We start from the raw sequence: 26,421 nt of genomic DNA, 5'->3' as shown, positions 1-26,421 counted from the left end.
GTAATAGAAACTTTGAGCCAATCACCGAAAAGGTCGCAGGTGCACTTTTCCATGTTTTCGATGATCAATAGATTGTGACGTCACAATGGTTTCATTTTCTCGCGATGGGTATATATACGTATACAAGCAGGATCTTCTTTTATCTTGGTTACTTTAGGGGTTTTTTTCGGGGGGGGGGGCTTGGGGCTTCGGTCCCTCCATTTGGATTGGTTGTGAAACAGGTATGACACCATCAATCTCTATTTCTTTCATTTTGTTCCCATTTCCATCGAAAGAACCTTTATCTATCTACTCCCTTGCACTCAATAGGCCTACAGTAGGCCTAACGTTAGGCCTTTCGACTCCGGTTTCGACTATCTAATACGGTATTGTTTACTGAATTAATTTAAATGTTGTAAATAAGTGAAATTATATTTCTTTTAAATTGTGAGTCATGAGTTTACCCATTTTTTTCATGTTAAGGATATCCCGTGTGTCATTTGCTTCATTTTTTTCTGAGAGAACACTCTTGGACAGAAACATTAGAACGTGAACTCTCTGAAAAATAAGAAGATATGGGCACTGGTGAACATTCTAAGTTTGTTAGACATAAAGTTTATTTAATAGACAAAACATTGAGTATGCGTATAAATGATTTGGACAGAATCGACAGCTTCTGGTCAGGTCAATAGCCTAGAAAAATCAAATCATCTGGTTTTCACATTTTAAAAACAATCTCATTTCAATAATCAATTGCCCAATTGTCGCTATAACAAGGACGCGCGGGATTTAAACTGAGTTAAAAAAAAAAACACGAAGTGAGACAGTTTCGCCCTAAAATGTTAAATATGGAAACGAGCATTCTAATTTTCAAAAAATATATGAAATTGTAGGTTGCTCTAACAGTGCCAAATAGCCTGGCATCGTGGATTTAATATTACAGTACCCAGATATTTGATTTTATGATGCACAGATTCATGAATTTTTTGCTATAGGCTACCCTGTTCGTAAAACAAGAAAATAACCCATCATTATATCGGGTTATATCTACATGTATCTGTTTTAGGACTATATAATCTAATGCATTTAATGCAAACGATTTTTTTTATAAAAGACATTTATTTGTATCTTTTTGTGAAAAGTAAGAAATAAACTGAAATTGTAACTGAAAACTATGCTCCAATCAACGTTCCAAACAAAGCCCGGTTCCAAATCCAAATATCAAAATCCAGGGACAAACGATGACGTTTTGTTTACATTCTTCTCTCGCGAAGCCACTCACGGTCTCGCCATCATCATAGCCTAATCTGGCAGACCCTTTTAATGCAATTGGTCGTTGGTAAGGAAAATAAAGAATTTCAGAAGATAGTGGGGACTATTTCGTTTTTCATTTATAAATTTTTATTATGAGAAAATATCATTAGATTGTAAAAGAATAAACAGAAAGAAAAGAAAGAAATCATAAGAATAAAAAAGTTATGACTTGTCTTTGAATCGTAGCCTAACGCCTATATGAGGCCATAAACACGTTTTCATCAGCTGATCGGGTACAAGTCGAAGTTCACTTCGCTTATCGAGTTTTTATCTTGAGAAGCTAGAAGTTGAGTACCTATTCGATTTGCAGAAAGGACCCAAGAAAAGGGAGGAATTGTGCCCGTATTGTGAATGAGCTGAGAAGCAAGAAACTGTGAATATTATTTTCACAGCCAATTTGGTCACATTGAGAGAGGTAATGCATCAACGTGGACAGGACAGCAACCGCCGAAGCAGAACATTCAGTCGTACAAGAGTTGCAATTCACACCATTTGATCCAATTCCAAGTGACGTCAGCCGGTTTGCCCGGGATCAAAATTTCGAAGAACCTGTGCCAGGCCAAGGCCAAGCAGAAGCATGGATTCAAGTAGTGAGTGTAGTTGTTTGATATTACTGACTCGCATCCTGGTGGGTATAAGATGTATTGGCCAAATTCGCTATTGTGCCCAAGCGCCATTAAAACTGCTCAGCCCAGTGAAAATTCTTATCGCTAGACGTGCGTAAGAGCATGTGCGACCGGTGTCACACATGACCGCACAATAACAAAGCTCAGTCAGCGGGATATCGGCGTTCAGTGAAGTGGCGTGTTAATGGGTATTTCAGCTGTGCGAGAGAGGGGCGGGATTAGGGAGGGGGGGGGGGGGTGAAGGGGCACTAAAATATATGAAATCGGCGGGTTTTCAATAAAATACTATGTGCATCGTATTTTCGTTTTCTTTTTGTGTTTTCTGTATGATACATGGTGGGTGGATTTATTCCTCATTCATTCATTCCATCCAATTCATTCATCATACTGTACATTTCATTTCATATCATATTACATAACACTGTTTTACTAACCTTATTTTTTCTGTCCTTGATGGGAATCGAACTCGAACCTTTTGATCTGCAGTCCAGCATCGTAGTCAGCACGCCACATGAGATGAGCTGACAGCCGAAACTGGTTTAGCGCTCAAGTCGTACGGAGGTTTCCCCGGCGGCAGTTAGCAGGCCAGGGAATCAACGATCCGTGATTTAATTAATTAGAAAATATATATATTTAAGGATCCAGGGGCTATAGATAATGGTACCAATAATTCCAAACAGGATTTTGTTATTTTTTTCACTTCGTTTATATTATCGCTATGTATTTTAACACGATGTGCGTTTACTATTGAGTATATTGAGTCACCTGAAATAACACCCGGAACTTTTCTCTGTTTAGGCAACAGGGGGCCTAAACATGGAACAAAAAACTCACGCAACTAGTTTGCACTTGATGTTCGTAGTCGGCGTGTAGGCCTAAAACTTTATTTTAACATATATATAGCTTCCTTTTTTTCATTCTAAACTCCCAAGTTATCCCCTCTACAGCAAACATCATGTCGCTATCGGTCCGCCAATATACGATCTTCTCGGATATTTTCAAATAAATGTGGCATTTTGGTAGGCACGGCAAAATTGGAAAAAAAAGTATGCACAAGAAATTGTAAATAATTTCATATACTCACTTTTGCGTTATCCTTCTTGGTTATATATAAATGCCCCGTTATATTGAATTTTAACCTCCTTCACTCCTTCCGCCAAAATATTCCAAGTCAACAAATTTCCTCATTTTTTTTTCGCCCGGCAAGCTCATCAATCATCTCTCTCATTAAACCTTTCTTTCTTCACTCTAATCCTCTCAAACAATCCTCACTCTAATCCTCTGCGAAAAGTTGCGCCCTCCATGTCAATCGTGCCCCACTGACATCAAGATGTGTCTTGCCGCATCTCGCACATAATGCATAAACTTTTATGCATGATTTTATATATTCATGAACTTTCACTTTATGCTGTATTTTTATGTTGTTTCTCAATTTTCCTCCTTCGCGTTATTGCTTTATTCCGTAATTGTTAAACTCTATATAGGGCATTTTATTATGTCCAACATTTTTGCGTATCTTTTCTACTCTTCCATCGTCACCCTATCATAAATGGATTTTGTCAATGTAAGTTTATTTTTATTTTCCTCAAGAAAGAGCAAGACGGACTATTAATGATACAGATGTATATTCCAAAGGTGATTAGCTACAAATACGGAATAAAGGAAAAACATATGTTAAAACGCAATTTGATTTTTTTTGATGGGCAAATTGATTAAGGTGTTAGTATAGTGACAAACTTCACTAAATACGGGATAAAGCTTATAGAGAAAACGGAAAACTTGGTGAGCATAGGGACGAATCAACCGAGATTCTAATAATTACTATTGACCGGAGGGCGGGAAAAGTGGTGTTCTGGGTTTGAAATGTCTGTCTGGGCGGGGGGTAGAGCGAAGGAAAAGTATATAAGGCAACAAAAATGGGAGGCATGTTCGGGTGAGAGTATAAAATCTTCAACAAAATACGTAAAAACCGATATAGTAAAGTTGAAACGCAATAATAGATATATTTTTTTTTTTTTTGGGGGGGGGCATAATTATTAAGGTGCTAATAAAGAGTGACAAGCTTTACCAAAATACGGAATAAAGAAAAGTTTGTGGGCATAAAGTACTAAGTGATGATCGAGCCAAGATTCTTAATTCTCTATTGCTTTAGTCCGCATCAATTTGATGCAGTATAGAGTGACTGCATAAAAAATATACAGAATAAAGCAATACAGAAATGTTGGCATATTAAGGTGCTAGTATAGAGTGACAAACTTCATAAATATACGGAATAAAGCAATATAGAAAAGTTGGGCATATTAAGTTGCTAGTATACATGCAGGCCCAAATTTCTTGAAATATGGAATAAAGGAAGAGAGAAATGTTCTCATTTCATTGATTCCTCAAAAATTGAATATGTTATTTTTATACAATTGTTTTACTAGTGATGATTCTGATTTTAATGTTATTGATATCGAATTTATTCACTATTTGTATATAGAACCTAAGTTACACTTTTATCTTTTTGTATATATTGTTATTTCATTTTAACAGGACCATGTTTAAAAACAGTGAATCTGAGCTTGTTATCCTGTATAAAGATATTTAAATAAATAAATAAATTTGTTATATTTGTTTATAGTCTTCATTCTTTATGGTGTATATTGCTTTATTACGTGTCTCTGTGTCTTTTTTTTTCTTTTTTTCATCTGTTCATGATTTTATTTATTCATGAATTTTCACTTTATGCTGTATTTTTATGTTGTTTCTCAATTTTCCTCCTTCGCAATATTGCTTTATTCCGTAATTGTTAAACTCTATATAGGGCACTTTATTATGTCCAACATTTTTGCGTATCTTTTCTACTCTTCCATCGTCACCCTATCATAAATGGATTTTGTCAATGTAAGCTTATTTTTATTTTCCTCAAGAAAGAGCAAGACGGACTATTAATGATACAGATGTATATTCCAAAGGTGATTAGCTACAAATACGGAATAAAGGAAAAACATATGTTAAAACGCAATTTGATTTTTTTTGATGGGCAAATTGATTAAGGTGTTAGTATAGTGACAAACTTCACTAAATACGGGATAAAGCTTATAGAGAAAACGGAAAACTTGGTGAGCATAGGGACGAATCAACCGAGATTCTAATAATTACTATTGACCGGAGGGCGGGAAAAGTGGTGTTCTGGGTTTGAAATGTCTGGCTGGGCGGGGGGTAGAGCGAAGGAAAAGTATATAAGGCAACAAAAATGGGAGGCATATTCGGGTGTTAGTATAAAATCTTCAACAAAATACGTAAAAACCGATATAGTAAAGTTGAAACGCAATAATAAATTTTTTTTTTTTTTTTGGGGGGGGCATAGTTATTTAGGTGCTAATAAAGAGTGACAATTAAGCTTCACCAAAATACGGAATAAAGTAATAAAGAAAAGTTTGTGGGCATAAAGTACTAAGTGATGATCGAGCCAAGATTCTTAATTCTCTATTGCTTTAGTCCGTATCAATTTGATGCAGTATAGAGTGACTGCATAAAAAAAAAATAAAGCAATACAGAAATGTTGGCATATTAAGGTGCTGGTATAAAGACAGTGACAAACTTATCAAAATACGGAATAAAGCGATATAGAAAATTTTGAACACAATTTAATATTCTGTGGGTATATTAAGGTGCTAGTATAGAGTGACAAACTTCATAAATATACGGAATAAAGCAATATAGAAAAGTTGGGCATATTAAGTTGCTAGTATACATGCAGGCCCAAATTTCTTGAAATATGGAATAAAGGAAGAGAGAAATGTTCTCATTTCATTGATTCCTCAAAAATTGAATATGTTATTTTTATACAATTGTTTTACTAGTGATGATTCTGATTTTAATGTTATTGATATCGAATTCATTCACTATTTGTATAGAACCTAAGTTACACTTTTATCTGTTTGTATATATTGTTATTCCATTTTAACAGGACCATGTTTAAAAACAGTGAATCTGAGCTTGTTATCCTGTATAAAGATATTTAAATAAATAAATAAATTTGTTACGTTTGTTTATAGTCTTCATTCTTTATGGTGTATATTGCTTTATTACGTGTCTCTGTGTTTTTTTTTTCTTTTTTTCATCTGTTCATGATTTTATTTATTCATGAACTTTCACTTTATGCTGTATTTTTATGTTGTTTCTTAATTTTCCTCCTTCGCAATATTGCTTTATTCCGTAATTGTTAAACTCTATATAGGGCATCTTATTATGTCCAACATTTTTGCGTATCTTTTCTACTCTTCCATCGTCACTCTATCATAAATGGATTTTGTCAAAATTGTTAGCTTATTTTTATTTTCCTCAAGAAAGAGCAAGACGAACTTTTAATGGTACAGATGTATATTCCAAAGGTGATTAGCTACAAATACGGAATAAAGGAAAAACATATGTTAAAACGCGATTTGAATTTTTTGATGGGCAAATTGATTAAGGTGCTAGTATAGTGACAAACTTCACTAAATACGGGATAAAGCTTATAGAGAAAACTTGGTGAGCATAAGGACGAATCAACCGAGATTCTAATAATTACTATTGACCGGAGGGCGGGAAAAGTGGTGTTCTGGGTTTGAAATGTCTGGCTGGGCGGGGGGTAGAGCGAAGGAAAAGTAAGGCAACAAAAATGGGAGGCATATTAGGGTGTTAGTATAAAAACTTCAACAAAATACGTAAAAACCGATATAGTAAAGTTGAAACGCAATAATATATATATATTTTTTTTGGGGGGGGCATAATTATTAAGGTGCTAATAAAGAGTGACAAGCTTTACCAAAATACGGAATAAAGAAAAGTTTGTGGGCATAAAGTACTAAGTGATGATCGAGCCAAGATTCTTAATTCTCTATTGCTTTAGTCCGTATTAATTTGATGCAGTATAGAGTGACTGCATACAAAATATACAGAATAAAGCAAGACAGAAATGTTGGCATATTAAGGTGCTGGTATGAAGTGACAAACTTATCAAAATACAGAATAAAGCGATATATAAATTTTTGAACACAACTTAATATTCTGTGGGTATATTAAGGTGCTAGTATAGAGTGACAAACTTCATAAATACACGGAATAAAGCAATATAGAAAAGTTGTTGGGCATATTAAGGTGATAGTAAAGAGTGACAAGCTTCATGAAAATACGGAATAAAGCAATATTGAAGAGTTGTTGGGCATATTAAGGTGCTAGTATAGAGTGATGAACAAGCCAAGATTCTAATAATTCGTGTTGGCCCGGAGGGCGAGAAAAGGGGTTTTCTTTTGGGGGTATATAAGCAGCGGACAGGGGGATTGAAATGTCTGAGGGGGGATAGAGCGAAAATAGAAAAGTAGGAAAGCATATTTTAATCAAAATTCTTTTGGGCATATTAAGGTGCTAGTATAGAGTGACAAGCTTCATGAAAATACGGAATAAAGCAATATTGAAAAGTTGTTGGGCATATTAAGGTGCTAGTATAGAGTGATGAACAAGCCAAGATTCTCATAATTCGTGTTGGCCCGGAGGGCGAGAAAAGGGGTTTTCTTTTGGGGGTATATAAGCAGCGGACAGGGGGATTGAAATGTCTGAGGGGGGATAGAGCGAAAAGAGAAAAGTAGGAAAGGCATATTTTATTCAAAATTCTTTTGGGCATATTAAGGTGCTAGTATAGAGTGACAAATTTCATGAAAATACGGAATAAAGCAATATATAAAAGTTGTTGGGCATATTAAGGTGCTAGTATAGAGTGACAAGCTTCATGAAAATACGGAATAAAGCAATATTGAAAAGTTGTTGGGCATATTAAGGTGCTAGTATAGAGTGATGAACAAGCCAAGATTCTAATAATTCGTGTTGGCCCGGAGGGCGAGAAAAGGGGTTTTCTTTTGGGGGTATATAAGCAGCGGACAGGGGGATTGAAATGTCTGAGGGGGGATAGAGCGAAAGAGAAAAGTAGGAAAAGCAAATTTTATTCAAAATTCTTTTGGGCATATTAAGGTGCTAGTATAGAGTGACAAATTTCATGAAAATACGGAATAAAGCAATATATAAAAGTTGTTGGGCATATTAAGGTGCTAGTATAGAGTGACAAGCTTCATGAAAATACGGAATAAAGCAATATTGAAAAGTTGTTGGGCATATTAAGGTGCTAGTATAGAGTGATGAACAAACCAAGATTCTCATAATTCGTGTTGGCCCGGAGGGCGAGAAAAGGGGTTTTCTTTTGGGGGTTTATAAGCAGCGGACAGGGGGATTGAAATGTCTGAGGGGGGATAGAGTGAAAAGAGAAAAGTAGGAAAGGCATATTTTATTCAAAATTCTTTTGGGCATATTAAGGTGCTAGTATAGAGTGACAAATTTCATGAAAATACGGAATAAAGCAATATATAAAAGTTGTTGGGCATATTAAGGTGCTAGTATAGAGTGACAAATTTCATGAAAATACGGAATAAAGCAATATATAAAAGTTGTTGGGCATATTAAGGTGCTAGTATAGAGTGACAAATTTCATGAAAATACGGAATAAAGCAATATATAAAAGTTGTTGGGCATATTAAGGTGCTAGTATAGAGTGACAAGCTTCATGAAAATACGGAATAAAGCAATATTGAAAAGTTGTTGGGCATATTAAGGTGCTAGTATAGAGTGATGAACAAGCCAAGATTCTCATAATTCGTGTTGGCCCGGAGGGCGAGAAAAGGGGTTTTCTTTTGGGGGTATATAAGCAGCGAACAGGGGGATTGAAATGTCTGAGGGGGGATAGAGCGAAAAGAGAAAAGTAGGAAAAGCAAATTTTATTCAAAATTCTTTTGGGCATATTAAGGTGCTAGTATAGAGTGACAAGCTTCATGAAAATACGGAATAAAGCAATAATGAAAAGTTGTTGGGCATATTAAGGTGCTAGTATAGAGTGATGAACAAGCCAAGATTCTCATAATTCGTGTTGGCCCGGAGGGCGAGAAAAGGGGTTTTCTTTTGGGGGTATATAAGCAGCGGACAGGGGGATTGAAATGTCTGAGGGGGGATAGAGCGAAAAGAGAAAAGTAGGAAAGGCATATTTTATTCAAAATTCTTTTGGGCATATTAAGGTGCTAGTATAGAGTGACAAATTTCATGAAAATACGGAATAAAGCAATATATACAAGTTTTTGGGCATATTAAGGTGCTAGTATAGAGTGACAAGCTTCATGAAAATACGGAATAAAGCAATATTGAAAAGTTGTTGGGCATATTAAGGTGCTAGTATAGAGTGATGAACAAGCCAAGATTCTCATAATTCGTGTTGGCCCGGAGGGCGAGAAAAGGGGTTTTCTTTTGGGGGTATATAAGCAGCGAACAGGGGGATTGAAATGTCTGAGGGGGGATAGAGCGAAAAGAGAAAAGTAGGAAAAGCAAATTTTATTCAAAATTCTTTTGGGCATATTAAGGTGCTAGTATAGAGTGACAAATTTCATGAAAATACGGAATAAAGCAATATATACAAGTTGTTGGGCATATTAAGGTGCTAGTATAGAGTGACAAGCTTCATGAAAATACGGAATAAAGCAATATTGAAAAGTTGTTGGGCATATTAAGGTGCTAGTATAGAGTGATGAACAAGCCAAGATTCTAATAATTCGTGTTGGCCCGGAGGGCGAGAAAAGGGGTTTTCTTTTGGGGGTATATAAGCAGCGGACAGGGGGATTGAAATGTCTGAGGGGGGATAGAGCGAAAGAGAAAAGTAGGAAAAGCAAATTTTATTCAAAATTCTTTTGGGCATATTAAGGTGCTAGTATAGAGTGACAAATTTCATGAAAATACGGAATAAAGCAATATATAAAAGTTGTTGGGCATATTAAGGTGCTAGTATAGAGTGACAAGCTTCATGAAAATACGGAATAAAGCAATATTGAAAAGTTGTTGGGCATATTAAGGTGCTAGTATAGAGTGATGAACAAGCCAAGATTCTCATAATTCGTGTTGGCCCGGTGGGCGAGAAAAGGGGTTTTCTTTTGGGGGTATATAAGCAGCGGACAGGGGGATTGAAATGTCTGAGGGGGGATAGAGCGAAAAGAGAAAAGTAGGAAAAGCAAATTTTATTCAAAATTCTTTTGGGCATATTAAGGTGCTAGTATAGAGTGACAAGCTTCATGAAAATACGGAATAAAGCGATATATAAAAGTTGTTGGGCATATTAAGGTGCTAGTATAGAGTGATGAACAAGCCAAGATTCTCATAATTCGTGTTGGCCCGGAGGGCGAGAAAAGGGGTTTTCTTTTGGGGGTATATAAGCAGCGGACAGGGGGATTGAAATGTCTGAGGGGGGATAGAGCGAAAAGAGAAAAGTAGGAAAGGCAAATTTTAATCAAAATTCTTTTGGGCATATTAAGGTGCTAGTATAGAGTGACAAATTTCATGAAAATACGGAATAAAGCGATATATAAAAATTGTTGGGCATATTAAGGTGCTAGTATAGAGTGACAAATTTCCTGAAAATACGGATTTAAGCAATATAGAAAAGTTGTTGAAGTTCATGAAATACGCAATAAAAACGATCGAATGTCGACCTTTAGAAATAGCACCGAAATACTTCACATCCCCGATCCCCCTTAAAAAAAAAAGAACCATGTTAAGGTTCAGAACTTCAAACGCTTAGATACCTACGTATTATGCACTGCGCCACGCTCACCTATTCACTCGTCTTAGTGAAATTAAGATTTATATATACCGCGTAAAGCTTTACCAACAAAAAAAAATCCGGGACGGGCGCAAAACGCACACATATGAACACACACAGTGCTTCGCGAAGCGAAGCGAAGCACTGTACCGTGTGTTCATTTGTGTGCGTTTTGCGCCCGTCCCGGATTTTTTACTTAGATGAGCGGTATTAATGGCGGCTGGGCATATTAGCTAATATGGCCGATGTATTGAACTTGGGAGTCACCAGCATAATGCTATGCCTATGGCTATGTGGATATGATACTTGAAAGGGGCCAGATCTAAAATAAATCCTTTTTTTTGGGGGGGGGGTAGCCATGCAGGCGGCTTCTCGAGAGTAAAAATCATTTACTAACGTAAGGTTACTCTCATACGAAGGCGAAGCCAGGCCTTCTATCTCATAGACCCACACAATGGAAGCCAAAACCTGAAACTTTCACCCCCGAGATTTCTACTTTCCTTCTAACATGTCTAAAGTAAAAGATCTAGCTCTAAATCATGTACATGGGATAAAACTTCATTTCCGACATTTCTACGCTCTCGTTACTTTTAAAACAAGAATTCATCAAAAAAATGAAAAAATATTGTGAAAAGACGGAAGAGACTTGCCCGATGTTTACGCCGCCATCTTGTTTCTTATTGTACTTCCCCAACGTTACGGACGCGAGCGTCGCGTAACGTTGGGGAAGTAACCTTACGTTCGTAAATGATTTTTACTCTCTAGAAGACGCCTGGCTGGGGGGGGGGGGGGGGGCTCTATGGCTATGTAATTTACATTATTTATGTTCTATATAAATAATGATAAGGTATGGTACATGACTAAGATAAACTAGGTAAGCAGCTAGACAGTGGCATTGCCATTAAAAGTAGAATTATAGTTTTGTATTTTAGATTTATAGTATACCATAATACTATTATACTAATAGTTGATCCATTCAGACTTTGTATTTTACCAGTATACTGCAGTATTACTGATCCGGCTTTTCACTTAAGTTCGAACACAGTGGTTGAGTGGTCTAAGGCACCTGACTAGACATTAAAGTCCAGGGTTCAATCCCGGTGGCCAGGACACCTATGCCCATATGAGTAAGGCATTTAAAGGACACTGCTCTTTTCCTTCATTCAAATAAATGGAAATGCCATGCATTCTTGAATACTTGGTGATGGTGTAGACTCCTTATTTTTTAAACCACACCAGTATTTAAGAAAATAGGCTTTATAGTGACATTAGTCACCTCTCTTCTCGTGTGTGGGTGTGAGTGCACTCATTGTGTACAAAGTCTAAGAATTATACCGTCTAAATTCTAAATTCCTTGGAATTATTTTATCAATACATGCCAATAGGTTCTATTGACTGAAAATAATTCCTAAGAAAAGACAACTTATTTGGTCTTTTACTTGCAGTGTCTTGTACATTTTTGTTTATTATAATGCTTCCCTCATTGCCTGCTTCAATGGCAAATATCAACTTGAGTATAGAAATGTTAGAACATGTATTCTGAATAAAGATTTTGGTTATTAATTATCCGATACATTGTGATTTTATTTTGTCATGATCCCTTCTGAGAACGGCATAAACCCAGCAACACACAATTGACATTCGTTCAGGAGCTAATCTCAGATCAGTGAAAATCACCTTCAAGAATGATATCTTCACTCTGTCCCTAGATTGATAGACAATGATAATCAATATTGACACTGTATTGTGTAGTTATATCAACTATAGACTAAATATATAAGCTTTTGGTGATATCTAGGTAAATATTAGTGGTGCATAGTGCATTACAAATTTCTGTGTTTACTGTAGAAGAGATTCAATGCAATGATTTATGAAAGTCATTTTCATAGGTTACAGGATAAAATCAACTGTAATGAAATCAAATATATAATATGCAAGAAATATAATGAGAGAGGCCATATATTACAGATCAGTTATGTAAAATATGATTATCCCTTTTGTTAAGGTACCATAAACGAGACAGTCACAACTTGAGATTTATCATTATTCATTAAATACGAGGTTGTGTCCAATTTTCCACACCCATTTTAAAAAGACTTTACTTTCTATCAGTAGGCCTGATATCATTAATATAATCCCATTCTATATAGCCTATTTCTTTTGGTTGAATTCATGATATTATTTTTTTTTCTGTTCTCCCCATCAACTCTCTTCTCAATTTCCCCTTCTCTCCTATCTCACCCTTCCCAATCTATGCCTCATTGCTTTTTGCTTCTCTTCCTTCCTGTCTTTCTCCTCTTATCCTTGCTCTATCCTGTTCTCTTTACTTGATCCCTTCCATACACTATGCATTCCATTTATTTCTCAACCCCCCTCTCTCTTTCATCTTCCTCTCACCTCACTTTCCCCTGTCTTCCACTCTCTTCTTCCCCTCTCGCTCCCCCTGTTCTGCTCAGATGCTAACACAAGGAACAACATGAAGCAGTTCTGGGAGGGTCATTCCTCCGATGGTAGCCTGGAGGAGATGATGCTTGACTCCAATGCCTCTATGCTGACCAAACACGAACTCCCAGAGGTCATGTCTTTACTACCAGACCTAAACGAGAAAAGGGTCCTGGAGCTTGGGTCAGGAATCGGGTAAGTTGATCAGTAAAGCACCTTGACAAAATCATTTCCTTTGGCTGAGCCACATGCAGAATTTCACATTGGCTTTCATGATAGGCAAAGTTAACATACTTGTCTGAAAACAATACATGGGGCTGGGGGCGATTTAGCCCCAAAATACTCAAAAGAGCCCTGGAAACTAAAAAAAGGAGCCCCGAAAATCCCCTTCCATCGCAAGTTGTAGGTTATCCATTGATGCAGATTTAGGCCATAACAAAGGCATAAGTTGTGAAAAGTAGCCCCCCCCCCAAAAAAAAAAAAAAGCCAGGCTAACACTAAGAGCACACTGCAGAAGGAATTTACATGTGCCCTATAAGTTGCATTGGTATTATTCTTTTTTTTTTAATGATTCCAAACCAACCGATAGTATATATCATTGAATATAATGAGATGAGGCGAGGCCAACTCAACAGATGACGCAGGACACCATTATTTGCTTTAGCTTTCGTCTTTTAATTGAGACTTCGTCAGAAGCGTCTGAAAAATATAAGGAGATACAACATCCAAGTTTGTTTTGCACATCAATGAATTATCACCAAGTTGAATATATTCCATAATGACAAATTAATGAGTGAACAGATAAATAAATTAATGAATAATAAGACATACCTGTAATTACAGACTATTGTGATAGTTAAGTATGACCGTATCCTATCTCGTTCTTTAGGAAAGTGGCAAAAATTGCACAATGAAAACATTGGTTGCTAGGTGGTGAAAGCGCAAAGCGCATTGGTAATGCGCATATAATTTATGTCACAATGAATATGAAAGTACTATATATATATATCATTGAATATAATATAATATATTTTGTTGGTCTCCACTTGACTTTGCCATTGCGACTGTAACGTAAATCTTTGACTCACGCTTACTTCATTTATCTTTATGCAGCCGTTTCACCGGTATTCTTGCTGAAGCAAGTGGTCATGTGACAGCTGTTGACTTCATGACATCATTTGTTGAGAAGAATCGAGAGGTCAATGGTCACAGGAGTAACGTTGACTTCAAACAGGCCGATGTGATGACTTTAGATCTCCCTCTCAACAGGTAGAATGAGATAAAAGTGCTTTCTTCTCAAGGAAAATTAAAATCTAGATTTGTTTATTCTCTATTCAAATCTTACAGTGGGTTCCAAGTGGGTAAAAAAATATGAATGGACGTGATGAGAGGAACAATAACCATAAAAATTTGAGTATAACTTGTAATATCATAATGAAGTGAATGTATTTATCTAGCTCTATGCATCACAGTTGATGAGTGTATTAGACTGCAGCATTTAATATTACTAGTGCATATAGGCAAAAAATTACAAGTGCTATTAAAAATGTATTATTTTTGTCATTTCAGCTATTGAATAAACACTTAAATTATTTTTTATCACCGATTTCCTTATATCTGGTGAGGACTACATGATCAAGTTCAATCATTTTTGTATTCCAGTTATGATGTGATCTTTTCCAACTGGCTCTTCATGTACCTATCAAATGAGGAGCTCCTTGCTCTTGCCTCTCGTCTTCTTGGGTGGCTGAAAGATGGAGGTCACTTGTTTTTCAGAGAGTCCTGCTTTCATCAGTCAGGTATTGCCAATTTGATTTGACTATGAACTTGCAAAGATTACATAAGAAAAGACGCTGGAACCCTGTGGCTTTAGTATTCTTGTTGTGACAATAATATGAATGGTAGAATATAGAAACTGATCCACTACAAATTGATTCTCTTCATTCATTCCCTGACATTTAAATCATGATAAAAATCAGCTGAAAGAGTTGGACTGACGATCAGTAGAAGTGGCTTGGCTGACGGACAGCAGAATTGCATCAAGTTCATTTTGGTCATTGTCAATGATTTATCGACAACATTTCACATTACTCTGAGGGGTTCTCACAATGCATCTAAAAAAAACACTGAAGTTAATCTTTGATACATTGAAAATAAGGAACCAATTAATTATAGCCTCTGCATTGTGTGGGATAGCATCATTGATTTGTAAATCTGTTTCTGCATATTCAAGGGGATGGTACATGTACATCAAAGTCTATACCTTTGTGAATTTGAGATACAAATAAAATATACTCTGCCTAATGTAACCCTGGAACCCAAACATACATGCACATTGCAAAATTTGTATAATTTATGACATCTGTACATTTGTCAAGTGAAACATATTATCCCAACTATAATGGACCATTTGCTTTACTTTCATCTACTCTTAGGTGACAAGAGTCGCAATTTCAACCCAACCCAGTACCGTAATCCCGGTGACTACAACTCGATCTTCCAAGGCACCAGTAGCAGCGTGAACCAGAACGAGGGTGCCCTTTCATGTGGATTTCAGCTCATTATGTGCCGAAGCATCCAGTCATATATCAAGGTATACTTTAAATCTATAAATTATCAGCAGTGATTATTCATAAAGAGGTGTTTAAGTCACTGACTGGATGGGACACTGAAATTGAAGCCAAATAAACTTTGAAAATAGCAGAAAATTACATTTGTTTCCCCTGATTTGAAAAAAAAACATGTTTGTGAAAAGCACATTCAACAAATCCTCTCCCAAATTTTGCAATGTCCAATTACAGCTGAAGAACAACCCTAACCAGTACAGCTGGTTGTGGCAGAAGACCCAACAGGATGTGGATGCGAACCATGGCTTCAAATCATTCCAGCAGTTCCTTGACAGCAGACAGTATTCCCTCAACAGTATCCTCCGGTATGAGAAGGTCTTTGGAGATGGTTACGTCAGCACTGGTGGGCCAGAGACTACACATGTGAGTAAGGTCTTTATTTCACCTGGTCTACAAACAGTTGGTTTATGCCTCATATAGTCTTATACCACATTTGCTAAACCCATTTGGTCTATCAATGTGGTGTACTTGCCATTTAGTCTTCATTACGCTTGGCCTCGTACTGATTTCTAATGCCCAGTTCTTGGTCTAATTTCAAATTCATCTACTGATTATTTTTCAATATATCCAATAAAATTTTTGATTCATGAATAGTTCGTCTCATTCTATGTTATTGGGCCAAGTGGAAATGGATATAGCCTAACTAGAAGTTAGAAACAGTAATGAATGGGATAAAAGGCAAAAGACCGAATGGATAGTAGACAAACTGTTTGTAGATGAAGTCAGATTAGACCATGTGAGATGAGACCAAACGGAACATAGACGAACTGGGTGTAGACCAATGGGCGATTGAGTGAATTGACTGAGTATTACTGTTCGACAATGGAAAAGAAAGCAAGTGAGATACGCGGGAGAATATTGATATATTTTCTGGACGGGTCATTCTTCCAATTTCTGTTTCCAACTTCTGTCAGCACAGAATTAAACCTTCTATTGAAACCAATATTAAATTAAGGTGTTCTTTTGCAGTTTTTTTATTTTATTTTGTTTATATTTTGAATGTTCCCTTTTTTCTTTCTTTTTTGTTGGGGGGCTTATTACCCTTTGCCCCACATATTTCTTCCCTGTGATATATCTTTGTTAAAATCATTTTCATTCAATCAGCTAGCTATAATTGTCATTATGCACTAGCATAGTTTGAAGGGGGCTATATAGGAATAAGAGTAAGGTTGGAAAGTTGGGCGATAATTTGCATGATGGTAATAGGCTTTTATATAGTGTCATCTATCAAAAAATAATCTTTTCCAAGGTGCACTGTTATTGCTCAATCAGTTTAGCTTGAGCTACCTTGTCCAGTGCTGTGCAAGGATTTAATCCTGCCAGGTATCCATTCACCTCAACTAGGTTAAGTGCAGCAGAATATGGATTGATTTCTTGCTGTAGGATTTTACTCCATGACTGGGATTTGAAACCAAAAGTCTCTGTTTCAATATCCGGAGACTAATCAACTGGGCCAAAAATCCACCACAATGTCATATTTTACTATTATAAAAATCTTCTATTATTCTTTCTTTCTTTATGATCTTATAGGAGTTTCTTGAGTTGCTTGAACTGAAAGAAGGTCAGATGGTCCTTGATGTTGGGTGTGGCATTGGAGGAGGTGACTTCTACATGGCAGACGTAAGAAACTTTAGATGATATGATTTCTAAACCCATGCTGGTATGATTATGAAGCATTTATCTGTAGCATTCTCAAATCTTTACTGCCTTTGCTGTTCCTCCACACTCTTAAGATTGATGGAGGATGAGTTGTGCTTTTGGGGTTGTATGTCGATCCTTCCTTTCTGAGTCCATCGTGTATTTGCGTTAGTGGTATTTTGACAATTTATTTCAAACCTGGCTCATGTGTGTGCTTGGGGGATAAAGATCTTGGTAGAGCTGTCAAGTAGTTCTGATTTTCAGTATTTAGTTCTGGAAAAGGAGAATACTGACGGTTTCATGCAGAATACTGATATCTAAAGTTCGGTCTAATGTTTTGTCCTATGGTATTTCTTTGGATATACCGATTTCCTCACCAGAATATTGATTTTCAGCTTTGAAAATACTGAAATGTTCTTGTTCAGGTTAGCAGCTCTGTCATGGAACCATTGCTTAAAAACTGATAAATTTTCCTGTATTGTATTGTTATATAGTAATTGTCATGGAAACCTTGACTTTTGTTGCCTGCTGAACCCTGTTTCCATTGATGGCAATTAGCAAAATTACCACCATTAAATTTGTTTATGCAGTGAGGATGTTAATACATACCTATGCTCTTTTTCTTTCTCTCTTTTTACAGAAATACAATGTAAATGTTGATGGCATTGATCTATCAAGTAATATGATAGAGGTAGCTATGGATAGAGCACAGGGACAAAATCAACCAAAGGTAATGTCTTTTCACCTCCTTATCAAAGATATGTTCTAGATGATCCCTGTATCAAAGAAAGAAGATTCACTAGTTTTAGGTCGGAATGAGTGTTCACAGTCCTGCCCAGCCATAAAAGAAATTTACATGATCATTTTACCCAGGAAAAAGTTACATATCCAGCCTAAGTGTCTTTTTGTAGAGAAATTTAATTCCCTTTTATCTGTTGATATCATTTCAAATGTCTAATCAGCATTTCATCAGGCAAAGAACGTACAATCAATATGTCAGCAATATGTAGATGCTCTCTTTCTTCTGCTTTGCTTCAGAAAGATATCTTTTCAGATAAGATATTTCCAGATGGTGTGTTCACAAAGATTTAAATGTGAAGAAAAATCACACTTAATACCCAGTTGCATGGGGTATATGACACATCACCAAATTGGTCAGAAGAGATCAATGCTATCGCATATTCATAAATGAATGTTACATATTCAGTGCAGTGCATGGTGGCATTTAAGCATGATTATTATATACATTCTACTCTTTGTGAAATATCCCCAGGTGGGTGTTTCATAAAGCTATTCGTAAAGTTACACAAGACTTTACGCACGACTGGTGACCTTTCTTGTGCCACACTATCCCTTCGTAGCTCACTTAGCACCTAAGATCATGTTCCAATCATGCGTAAAGTTGTGCGTAACTTTACAAACAGTTTCTCCCAACATCTTCACCAACAGTAATTATTTGTTTTATACTCTCTTCTCTCTATAGGTCATCTTTGAGATAGGCGACATCACCAAGAGAGAGTATAACCCTGAATCATTTGATGTTATCTACAGCAGAGATACCCTCCTTCACCTCCAAGATAAACCAGCCATCTTCAAGAAGTTCCTGGTAAGATCCTATACACCAAGGAATCATGTGTCAGAAAATGATTGTTACAATGATTTAGTTGCATAATACTAGGTACCTTTGGGATATTTCTTACAAGTGCAAAGCGATAGGAGAAGGTGTTTTGATTGCTTTAAAGTTTGTTAGTATGGGTGATTACTCTAATACCAGACATAATGATTGTATGATTCATATGATTCGCTATTTGAAATAGCGATGAGGATATACTGGCTATTGATTGATTTCCCTGTTCTCAAAACTATTGTTTTTCCTTTCACACAAATTACAATTGGTCATTGCCAGCCGTATGTAAAATTAGACCAATCAGGAGAACATTTCATGAAAAATTTGCTCATTTATTTTCAATAACTAATTTGCTCTCAGCCAATCAGATGCAAGGATTCCCAGTGACTTATAACATTTGTTGCTGCAAATCACTGAAAATACTTTTCGTGACATGTTCCCCAGGATCATGTTCATATTTTCAGTCTCTACCAATTATTGTATTTGGATCAACTTCATCATCAAGTTGTTGTGGTCCGGTGGGTACGTTTTCGGACTTTGAACCACAAGGTATAGGATTCAAACCCCTGCCTCATCTTTGATGTCCTGTGGTATTACATTAATCTACATTTGCCACACTTGGCCAAGGAGAGGTAAATGGATACCAGGAAAGAGTATTCCTTGAAATGCTTGTGTGCTGTAAACAGCCAAGGCTAAGTCAGGGTAATACAACCAAAAAGTTCTCAGGAAGTACATGGAAATTTGAATAATAGCATGATGTTAGTGTCTGTATACAGGCTTCTTGGGCATTTACAATGTTGTGCAAAAGGACTTGACAATGCTTGTGCTTCTTGCACCATTGCAAATACCCTTCAGTGTGCTGCATCAGCATTAACACATTTGCATTATCTTATCTGTATAATGCACTATGCAAGTCCAGGGCCATGTTGCATAAAACTTACCATTTAGATAACTTTTTCATTCAATGGTAACTACCATGGTAATAATGCTAAGCAGCCAATCACAATCAAGGATTTCAAGGAAGTTATCATTGGATGGCAAAGTTACTATGATAGTAATTATTTTTATTTCCTTGCATTTCCTCCATACTCTTGTAGACATGGTTAAGACCTGGTGGTAAGCTGCTGATATCTGATTACTGCTGTGGTGAACTGCCACACAGTGATGCCTTCAAGGCCTATGTGGCTCAGAGAGGTTATACACTCTACACACCAGCTAGATATGGACAGGTAAGAATTCTAAAGTCCACCCACCACACACCTTAGCATGAATTCACAAAGGTGGGTTTGAGTCCAGGGTATGGTAGATGCAGATTCTTGTGACCTGCCATCCCAAAATAAACAATAAGTTGTCCAAATAGTTTTTAATATTTTTATTGAGCTTGAAAAAGCAAATCCTAAGTTTAAAATGTTATATAGCTTGTCAGAATTGATCAACAATAATCCACTCAATTACTAGATTGAATGTAGAACAAATTCAGTGAGAGCTTCAGAGAATAAGGAGGAAACAAAGTTTGAAAAGTTCATTCGAGCATGAGATATGCACACTGTGCAGTCTTGGTGGAACTTCCAAGCATGCAGTCCTGGGGAGCGTTTCATGAAAGGACTTGTCGGACGTTTTATTCGACAAGTCCCATTTTATCCGACAGTTACCATAGTAACAATACCTCTCAGCCAATCAACATCAAAGAAAGATGTCAGATCTGACAACTCGTCGGATGAAAATGTTGATGAAACACTCCTCAGGAGATTCCCCCAACAAAAATAACCACCTTAAAATGTGCCCTGGCTTAATCAAAGAAGTTTTGGTCACATAAAAATCCAGGTCAAATACAGGGAGGGGGGGGGGGGTTGGATTTTCAAATTGTTAGCCATTTTATGGAATTGTTCTTTATCAGATTTTCAACCTTATTTTTGATCTGTTCCTATTTAAGTCCTAACTCCATTGCAAATTATTGGTTGTTGTATGTGGTGACACTCAATATCAATAGCCTAAATTATTCACTCAACATAATTTAATTTGATTTTAGCCATACTGTATCAATAAAAGATGGTTGTTTTTTTCTTTCTTTGGCAGCTCTTGGAAGAAGCAGGATTTGTGAGCGTCAAGGCCGAAGACAGAACATGGCAGTTCAAAGATATGTTACAGAAGGAGCTCAACAGGATGATGGACCCCAACCTGGATATCCTAAAGGTAATTCAATGATTACATTGTTTCACATTTTGCTTGAATTGTTGCTCCATCTTATCCTTACACTTCTTGTTCCCTACACAGTAATGTTAGTATTGTAATAGGAGTAAAAGTAGTAGTATTAGAAGTAGTATTTGAAGAAGTAGTGGTGGTGGTGGTGATGGTGTTGATGGTGGTGGTGTTGGTGTTGGTGGTGGTCGTCATGGTGGCCGGGTGGTAATGTTTAGTGTCCACCAGAATCTCCATCAATACACCACTCAATTTAATAATTTATTCTCAACAACAGGGCTTTAGTGAGGAAGATGTTCGGGCACTGCAAGACGGATGGAGGAGCAAGATCGAGCGGGTCGATGCTGGGAATCAGAAGTGGGGTCTCTTTTATGCCGAGAAGAGTGCTTAATACCACTCCATGGAGTGATGCTTTCGGCTCTATTATCACAGGTTGTGAGTGGAATAGTGAGTGGTCAAACATTTCAGCATGCCAGCATCGCTGATAAAGATCTATTAATACTCAATGGATAAAATATAAGTTGGCAGGGCCTTTGCTTGAAGAAAATTTTGGGAAACCCTTTTTATATCAAAGCATCTTTATCTAAATTATCTTTCAACCTTAAAAATACCGTTTTGGGGTATTGATGAAAGGAAATCCTTTTTTTTTTAGTTTCTTGCTTTTCTCGCTCTATAGATTATTTCATATGATTGACTTATAAAGTCTATGGAATTTAAAGTTTAAAATTTAAAGTAAATAACTATTTCTTAGAATTCAAGTACATTTTATTCATTATTTTGAATGTCAAACTCCCATTATTTTTTTAACTTTGAAAGTGGCAGCAATCCTGTGCATTATTTGTAAATTGGACATTCGAGGCAGCTTTTAGTAGTTCTATCCATTTTGGGTAAATGGTTACCATCCAGGTACATGACTTGTTATGATGCTTTGAAATAGATTTGTTAAAGCCATTTTAGTAAATGTGAACCATCAGAGTCTTGTTGAAACCAGAACCATTGCTTTTGACATCCATCTAACTGCAACTCATTTGCCTGAGCTTTAGGCCTTTGCATTCATCAATTTTGCTAGTTAGAGTTAGGGTTTGGTTTATCTCCTAAAATGCTTTTCTGAAAAGCATAGCGATCTCAGTCTGAAGTTAGCTATTTATTCAAGTAAGATGCAACTTAAAAACACCACGTAAGGTTTGGCCATATACTGGCCAGAATACAGGCCATTGTCATTAGGTCCTTTATGCACTTGTTAATTCTATGATTTTCAATTCTGCGGGTTTTCATCACATTTGATATTCTAGTCCTAAAATTATCTAGATAAACATATGGAATCCACTCGCTGTACACTGTATATGCAAATACAATGTCATGTGACAGAAACTGTGAACTCTTGGTAGTCAACCATCTACACTTGCCAATTGTACTAGTGACTTTGAAAGATTAGTGAAAAATGCCACTCTTGTTGCTCTGAATTTTTTGTCACTGCTGTTACATTCCACCAACAACAATCCCCCCTGTCCCTTTTTTTATAAGCCAAAGAAGCCGGATGTTAAAGCCAGATATACATTCCTCTTAGTTAATCATTATGCTTTCATCACCCCTGTCCAGGGGAAAAAAAAGTTCCCTGGTGCTCATGGTGCTCAAAATGCTTGATTAACTGCAATGTCAAAGGTTATCCAATGTTGCAGAATGTTGTGAAAAGTAGCCCCTGAAAATAAAATGATTATTATTTTTGCCTGCCTCTGACCAGCGTGTAGCACTGCTAAATATGTTTTGTTTGTCTTGTACCTTGTACAGGGAAACTTCACTTTTTATTTGTTTTGTGATTAGGTCAAATGAGAATGATGGTGACAACAACAATGGCAATATTGATAATATTGGCATCAAGAACAATAATAGTTTAATTAATCAGAATTTTGGTTGATTGGTGAAAATTTGCATGAGCAAGGGGATTTCTACTCATAGAAATATTCAACAATTTTTAATTTTCAAACAAGATGTCTGTTGCATTTGAATTTTATTTATTCAGTTTATCATGTTTTTACTTGGAGAAAAAATAAATATTTAGTAATATAGATAATGTACTTCATTTTTATTGCTGAGTAATTTTCAAGAATTTTATTGATATCATTTACTGTACCTAATTATTTTCCTTCTGTTTTATATTCTCAATGTTTTTTATTAATGCATGGAACCTTATCGTAAATACAAATCTTTATAATGAGTACATGTATAATGAATAAATGTTGAATTCAATTTTGTCAAACAACTCCACCCCTTTGAAATATGTCCCTTTCTTCTTACAAAATACTTGTGCATGGTAGGTAGCTCAAGAACTCAAAATATTATTAAACAATTTTGCAACATTTTTTCTCTTAAAATTTTGTTTAAATTAAATGTGAAAAGCAATACATATCATACAATCTTGGTTATTATTTCATGTCAGTTGCTTTGAATGTTCCCATAGTTTTATTTTGATGTGCACAAATTAACTATTAATAATTTTATATACTGTTTGCATTGTTCACATTGCTAATATTTTGGATTTTTTGTGTCTGTTCATATCAATCTTTATCATGTAATGTGGTTTCCTTCCCAATACAGCTAGTATAACTATTTTTAACACTTGTCATATTACCGTAGCCTGCATAGTTATTCATTCTTATATGCAAATGATTGTTCAATTAAAAAGAGAAGATTGCCTATTTTTGCCATGCAGTATTTTTAAACCATACTGTGAGTGAAACTGTCTGTTTTCATGGAGTCTTTTAGAGTCTGTACAATTATCAATTCATTCATATCTTTCTTGTTTTAATCACAAGAAATATATTCAATTTATGTACCAATCAAGTAATGATATAAATAAATGAAAAAAATCTCTAATCAATTTGCTCATGGTAATTGTTTCATTTTTAATGGGTCTTATACCTTTTCATTTGTCTTGGGGATATTTTCATTTGTATTAATAATGTACCAGTGATAGGATGGAAATTGAAAACAATTACAATTCTGCTTGGGTGACAAACTTGATATCTCAAAAAAGTCCAACATTCAAATTTCAAGAAAATGAAAAAACAAAACAAAAAAACATAACTGGCATAATGTTGTCCGATAAGGGGAAGTACAACATGGCATAATGTTGTCCGATAAGGGGAAGTACAACATGGCATAATGTCATCTGCTGAGCTCTGGAACAGCTTTATTGTGAAACGAGCTAATACTGAAGAATTATTCAAGTTCCTTTGAAGACATTCCTTTTTGTTAGATAAGATATACATGTACATCATTGATTATATGCTCCTCTGTAAACAGGTGTTTCCTTCTCTTCTTTTCTTCTAAAGTGCATAGAATTGCGATATGCACTATATAAGCAATGATTATTATTATTATTATTAATGATAATAAAATAATATTAGATTAAAGCAGAAAAACAAGAAATTATATCAAAGAATAACAGAGTTACAGATTTTAAAGTTTTGATTAAAGTTATTTTGCCTCTGCATTCAATCTCCTCAAGAGGTATTCATTTGATTAAAACCAGTCAATACGAAAAATACTAAATCAAATAATGATTAATGTCAGCATACCTACATTATATAGGAATCATTATATTATTTCACAGTGCAAAAGCTTTTGATTTCATTATAGAGGGTTCCAACACGCAGCCATGTTGGAGGACAAACAATAAAAACCTGTGCATCAAACTATGATCAATCATTATTCTTTAATGGTCTAATGCATAGGTTTCCCATTATGTCTTCCAACATGGCAGCTTATGGCGTCATGTGGAAACCCTTGCTCTTTCTACTGCTCTTCTGTTATTTTGATTCCTGTTAAATGCCTTTCTTTCCTTAGAAATGTCATATTAAGGAATTTTGTCCATGTGATAAGTAAGAAAATTATTTGCATTTTTTGTTACAGTGAAAATAAAAACATGTAACCTCTGATGCACTAATTTCGGATGATATTGTTCTACTCTTATTAAATAATTTTCAAAACTTTTCTTTCAACAATTTGCACCAGTCATATTCATTTGAAAGTTTCAGAATACCTTGCCAAGAATATAAAACCGTTGGAGGAGAAACGCTTTGTAAATCTACAACGTCAGAATAGAAGTATTTCATTGTTCTTGTTTTTTTTTTAATGGCAATGTCGCTTGACTTAAGGCATCCATTTTTAATCAGTCAGTTTATTGTGTGCATTAAAAATTGATCAACATGATTTTCTAACTAAGCAGTGTTTCACCTATCAAACCATTACTTTTGGAAAGCTGTTATGATGTTTGCATATTTGAATATATGACAAAAAGAGAATTCTTCGACATCACCTGTGCATTGATTAAAAAATTGACATATTGATTTTATACACACTTGAAGAAAAGTATTTTCAGTCATAAACTATCAAAAACTGGACTTATGGGGCAACTGTTCTCATTATGACGTCACCCCACATATTTGATACTTTTAAGAAACAAATCTTTTTGATGGGTGTTCTCAAACCTCTGTCAGTGCTTTTATCTAATTTGTCTGCTTTCATTACATAATATTCTAGTCACTGTGTATTTCTATATCACTCTTTTCATGAGACATCAAATGATAGAATATATTTTCATTAATAACAAAAAGTGATTTGACCAAATTTTAGAGGCTAGTTTTCTTGCTTCCCCAACCGGACCCGATCATTTGATATTGTCGCATAAGTATAAGTTGGTCCGTACATAATATATATAAATCAATAAGACTATTCAATATTTTGACACATCGGTATGGCGGAATGTGGAAAGTAGAAGAAAAAATATTTGATCATAATGTCCTTCATGAGGGTCTTTTCCCCCAAGACAAACGGAATACAGCCAGAAAATAGAAAAATCATGACGATAATGGCACGTAACCAAAAAAAAAACAGGTTCACTCCTCTAAAAAAATATAATCGTAATTTATTCTGATAAAAATATATGATCGATGGAACGTGTTTTTTTTATCTCTTTAATATTCATAAATCCCACATCGGAATCAAATTTGGGATTACGTAATCAAATTTTGACAATTATTTTGAGGTTAGGATTAGAATTCCTCTGCATTCACAAACCTCCCCTCCCCCTTAATAAAAAGAAAATCTCTCGCTGCATCTTGTCTCTCGTCTCTCTTCCCCCTCTCACCATGATCCACTATCTGATCCTTTCTCTCTATTCCTCTTCATTTTTCACCCTTCTCTTTTTCTATTTTCCCACTTTTTAAGTCCCCGCTTTTTAGAGTCGAGTCTCTGTTGGCTTCAGGGAATGGGCATGTGGGTTGCTAAAGCGAGGGCGTTCGGGTTTATGAACCG

The 26,421-nt window shown here is 35.7% G+C and overlaps 1 protein-coding gene across 3 annotated transcripts; it reads left to right on the top strand.

Annotated features, from left to right (window-relative positions):
* The first annotated feature begins 110 nt into the window (after positions 1-110).
* LOC129268806 (uncharacterized) lies at positions 111-23,983 on the top strand. 3 transcript variants are annotated; one of them, XM_064095398.1, is made up of 13 exons: positions 111-221; positions 1,480-1,883; positions 13,029-13,209; positions 14,128-14,283; positions 14,677-14,813; positions 15,450-15,607; positions 15,816-16,004; positions 17,172-17,261; positions 17,920-18,009; positions 18,763-18,885; positions 20,004-20,135; positions 20,983-21,099; positions 21,383-23,983. In XM_064095398.1, exons 2-13 carry the CDS (start codon positions 1,871-1,873, stop codon positions 21,494-21,496), a joined length of 1,500 nt encoding a protein of 499 aa, XP_063951468.1. In that variant the 5' UTR covers positions 111-221; positions 1,480-1,870; the 3' UTR covers positions 21,497-23,983. The 3 variants fall into 3 exon arrangements, with proteins under 3 accessions (XP_063951468.1, XP_063951470.1, XP_063951469.1); XM_064095400.1 differs by lacking the exons at positions 111-221; positions 1,480-1,883 and adding an exon at positions 11,286-11,446; XM_064095399.1 differs by lacking the exons at positions 111-221; positions 1,480-1,883 and adding an exon at positions 11,511-11,699.
* The last annotated feature ends 2,438 nt before the right edge of the window (positions 23,984-26,421 follow it).

This window comes from Lytechinus pictus, chromosome 2 (genome assembly GCF_037042905.1).
Source record: "Lytechinus pictus isolate F3 Inbred chromosome 2, Lp3.0, whole genome shotgun sequence".
NCBI lineage: Eukaryota > Metazoa > Echinodermata > Echinoidea > Temnopleuroida > Toxopneustidae > Lytechinus > Lytechinus pictus.
Note: the sequence above shows the minus strand (reverse complement) of the source record. Positions and strands in the feature narration are given on the sequence as shown.

Excerpts from the sequence above, each read along its gene's own strand:
- LOC129268806 (XM_064095398.1), top strand. Across the intron at positions 14,814-15,449 it reads GTCCTGCTTTCATCAGTCAG|GTGACAAGAGTCGCAATTTC; the intron begins GTATTGCCAATT and ends ATCTACTCTTAG. Across the intron at positions 16,005-17,171 it reads GTGGGCCAGAGACTACACAT|GAGTTTCTTGAGTTGCTTGA; the intron begins GTGAGTAAGGTC and ends ATGATCTTATAG.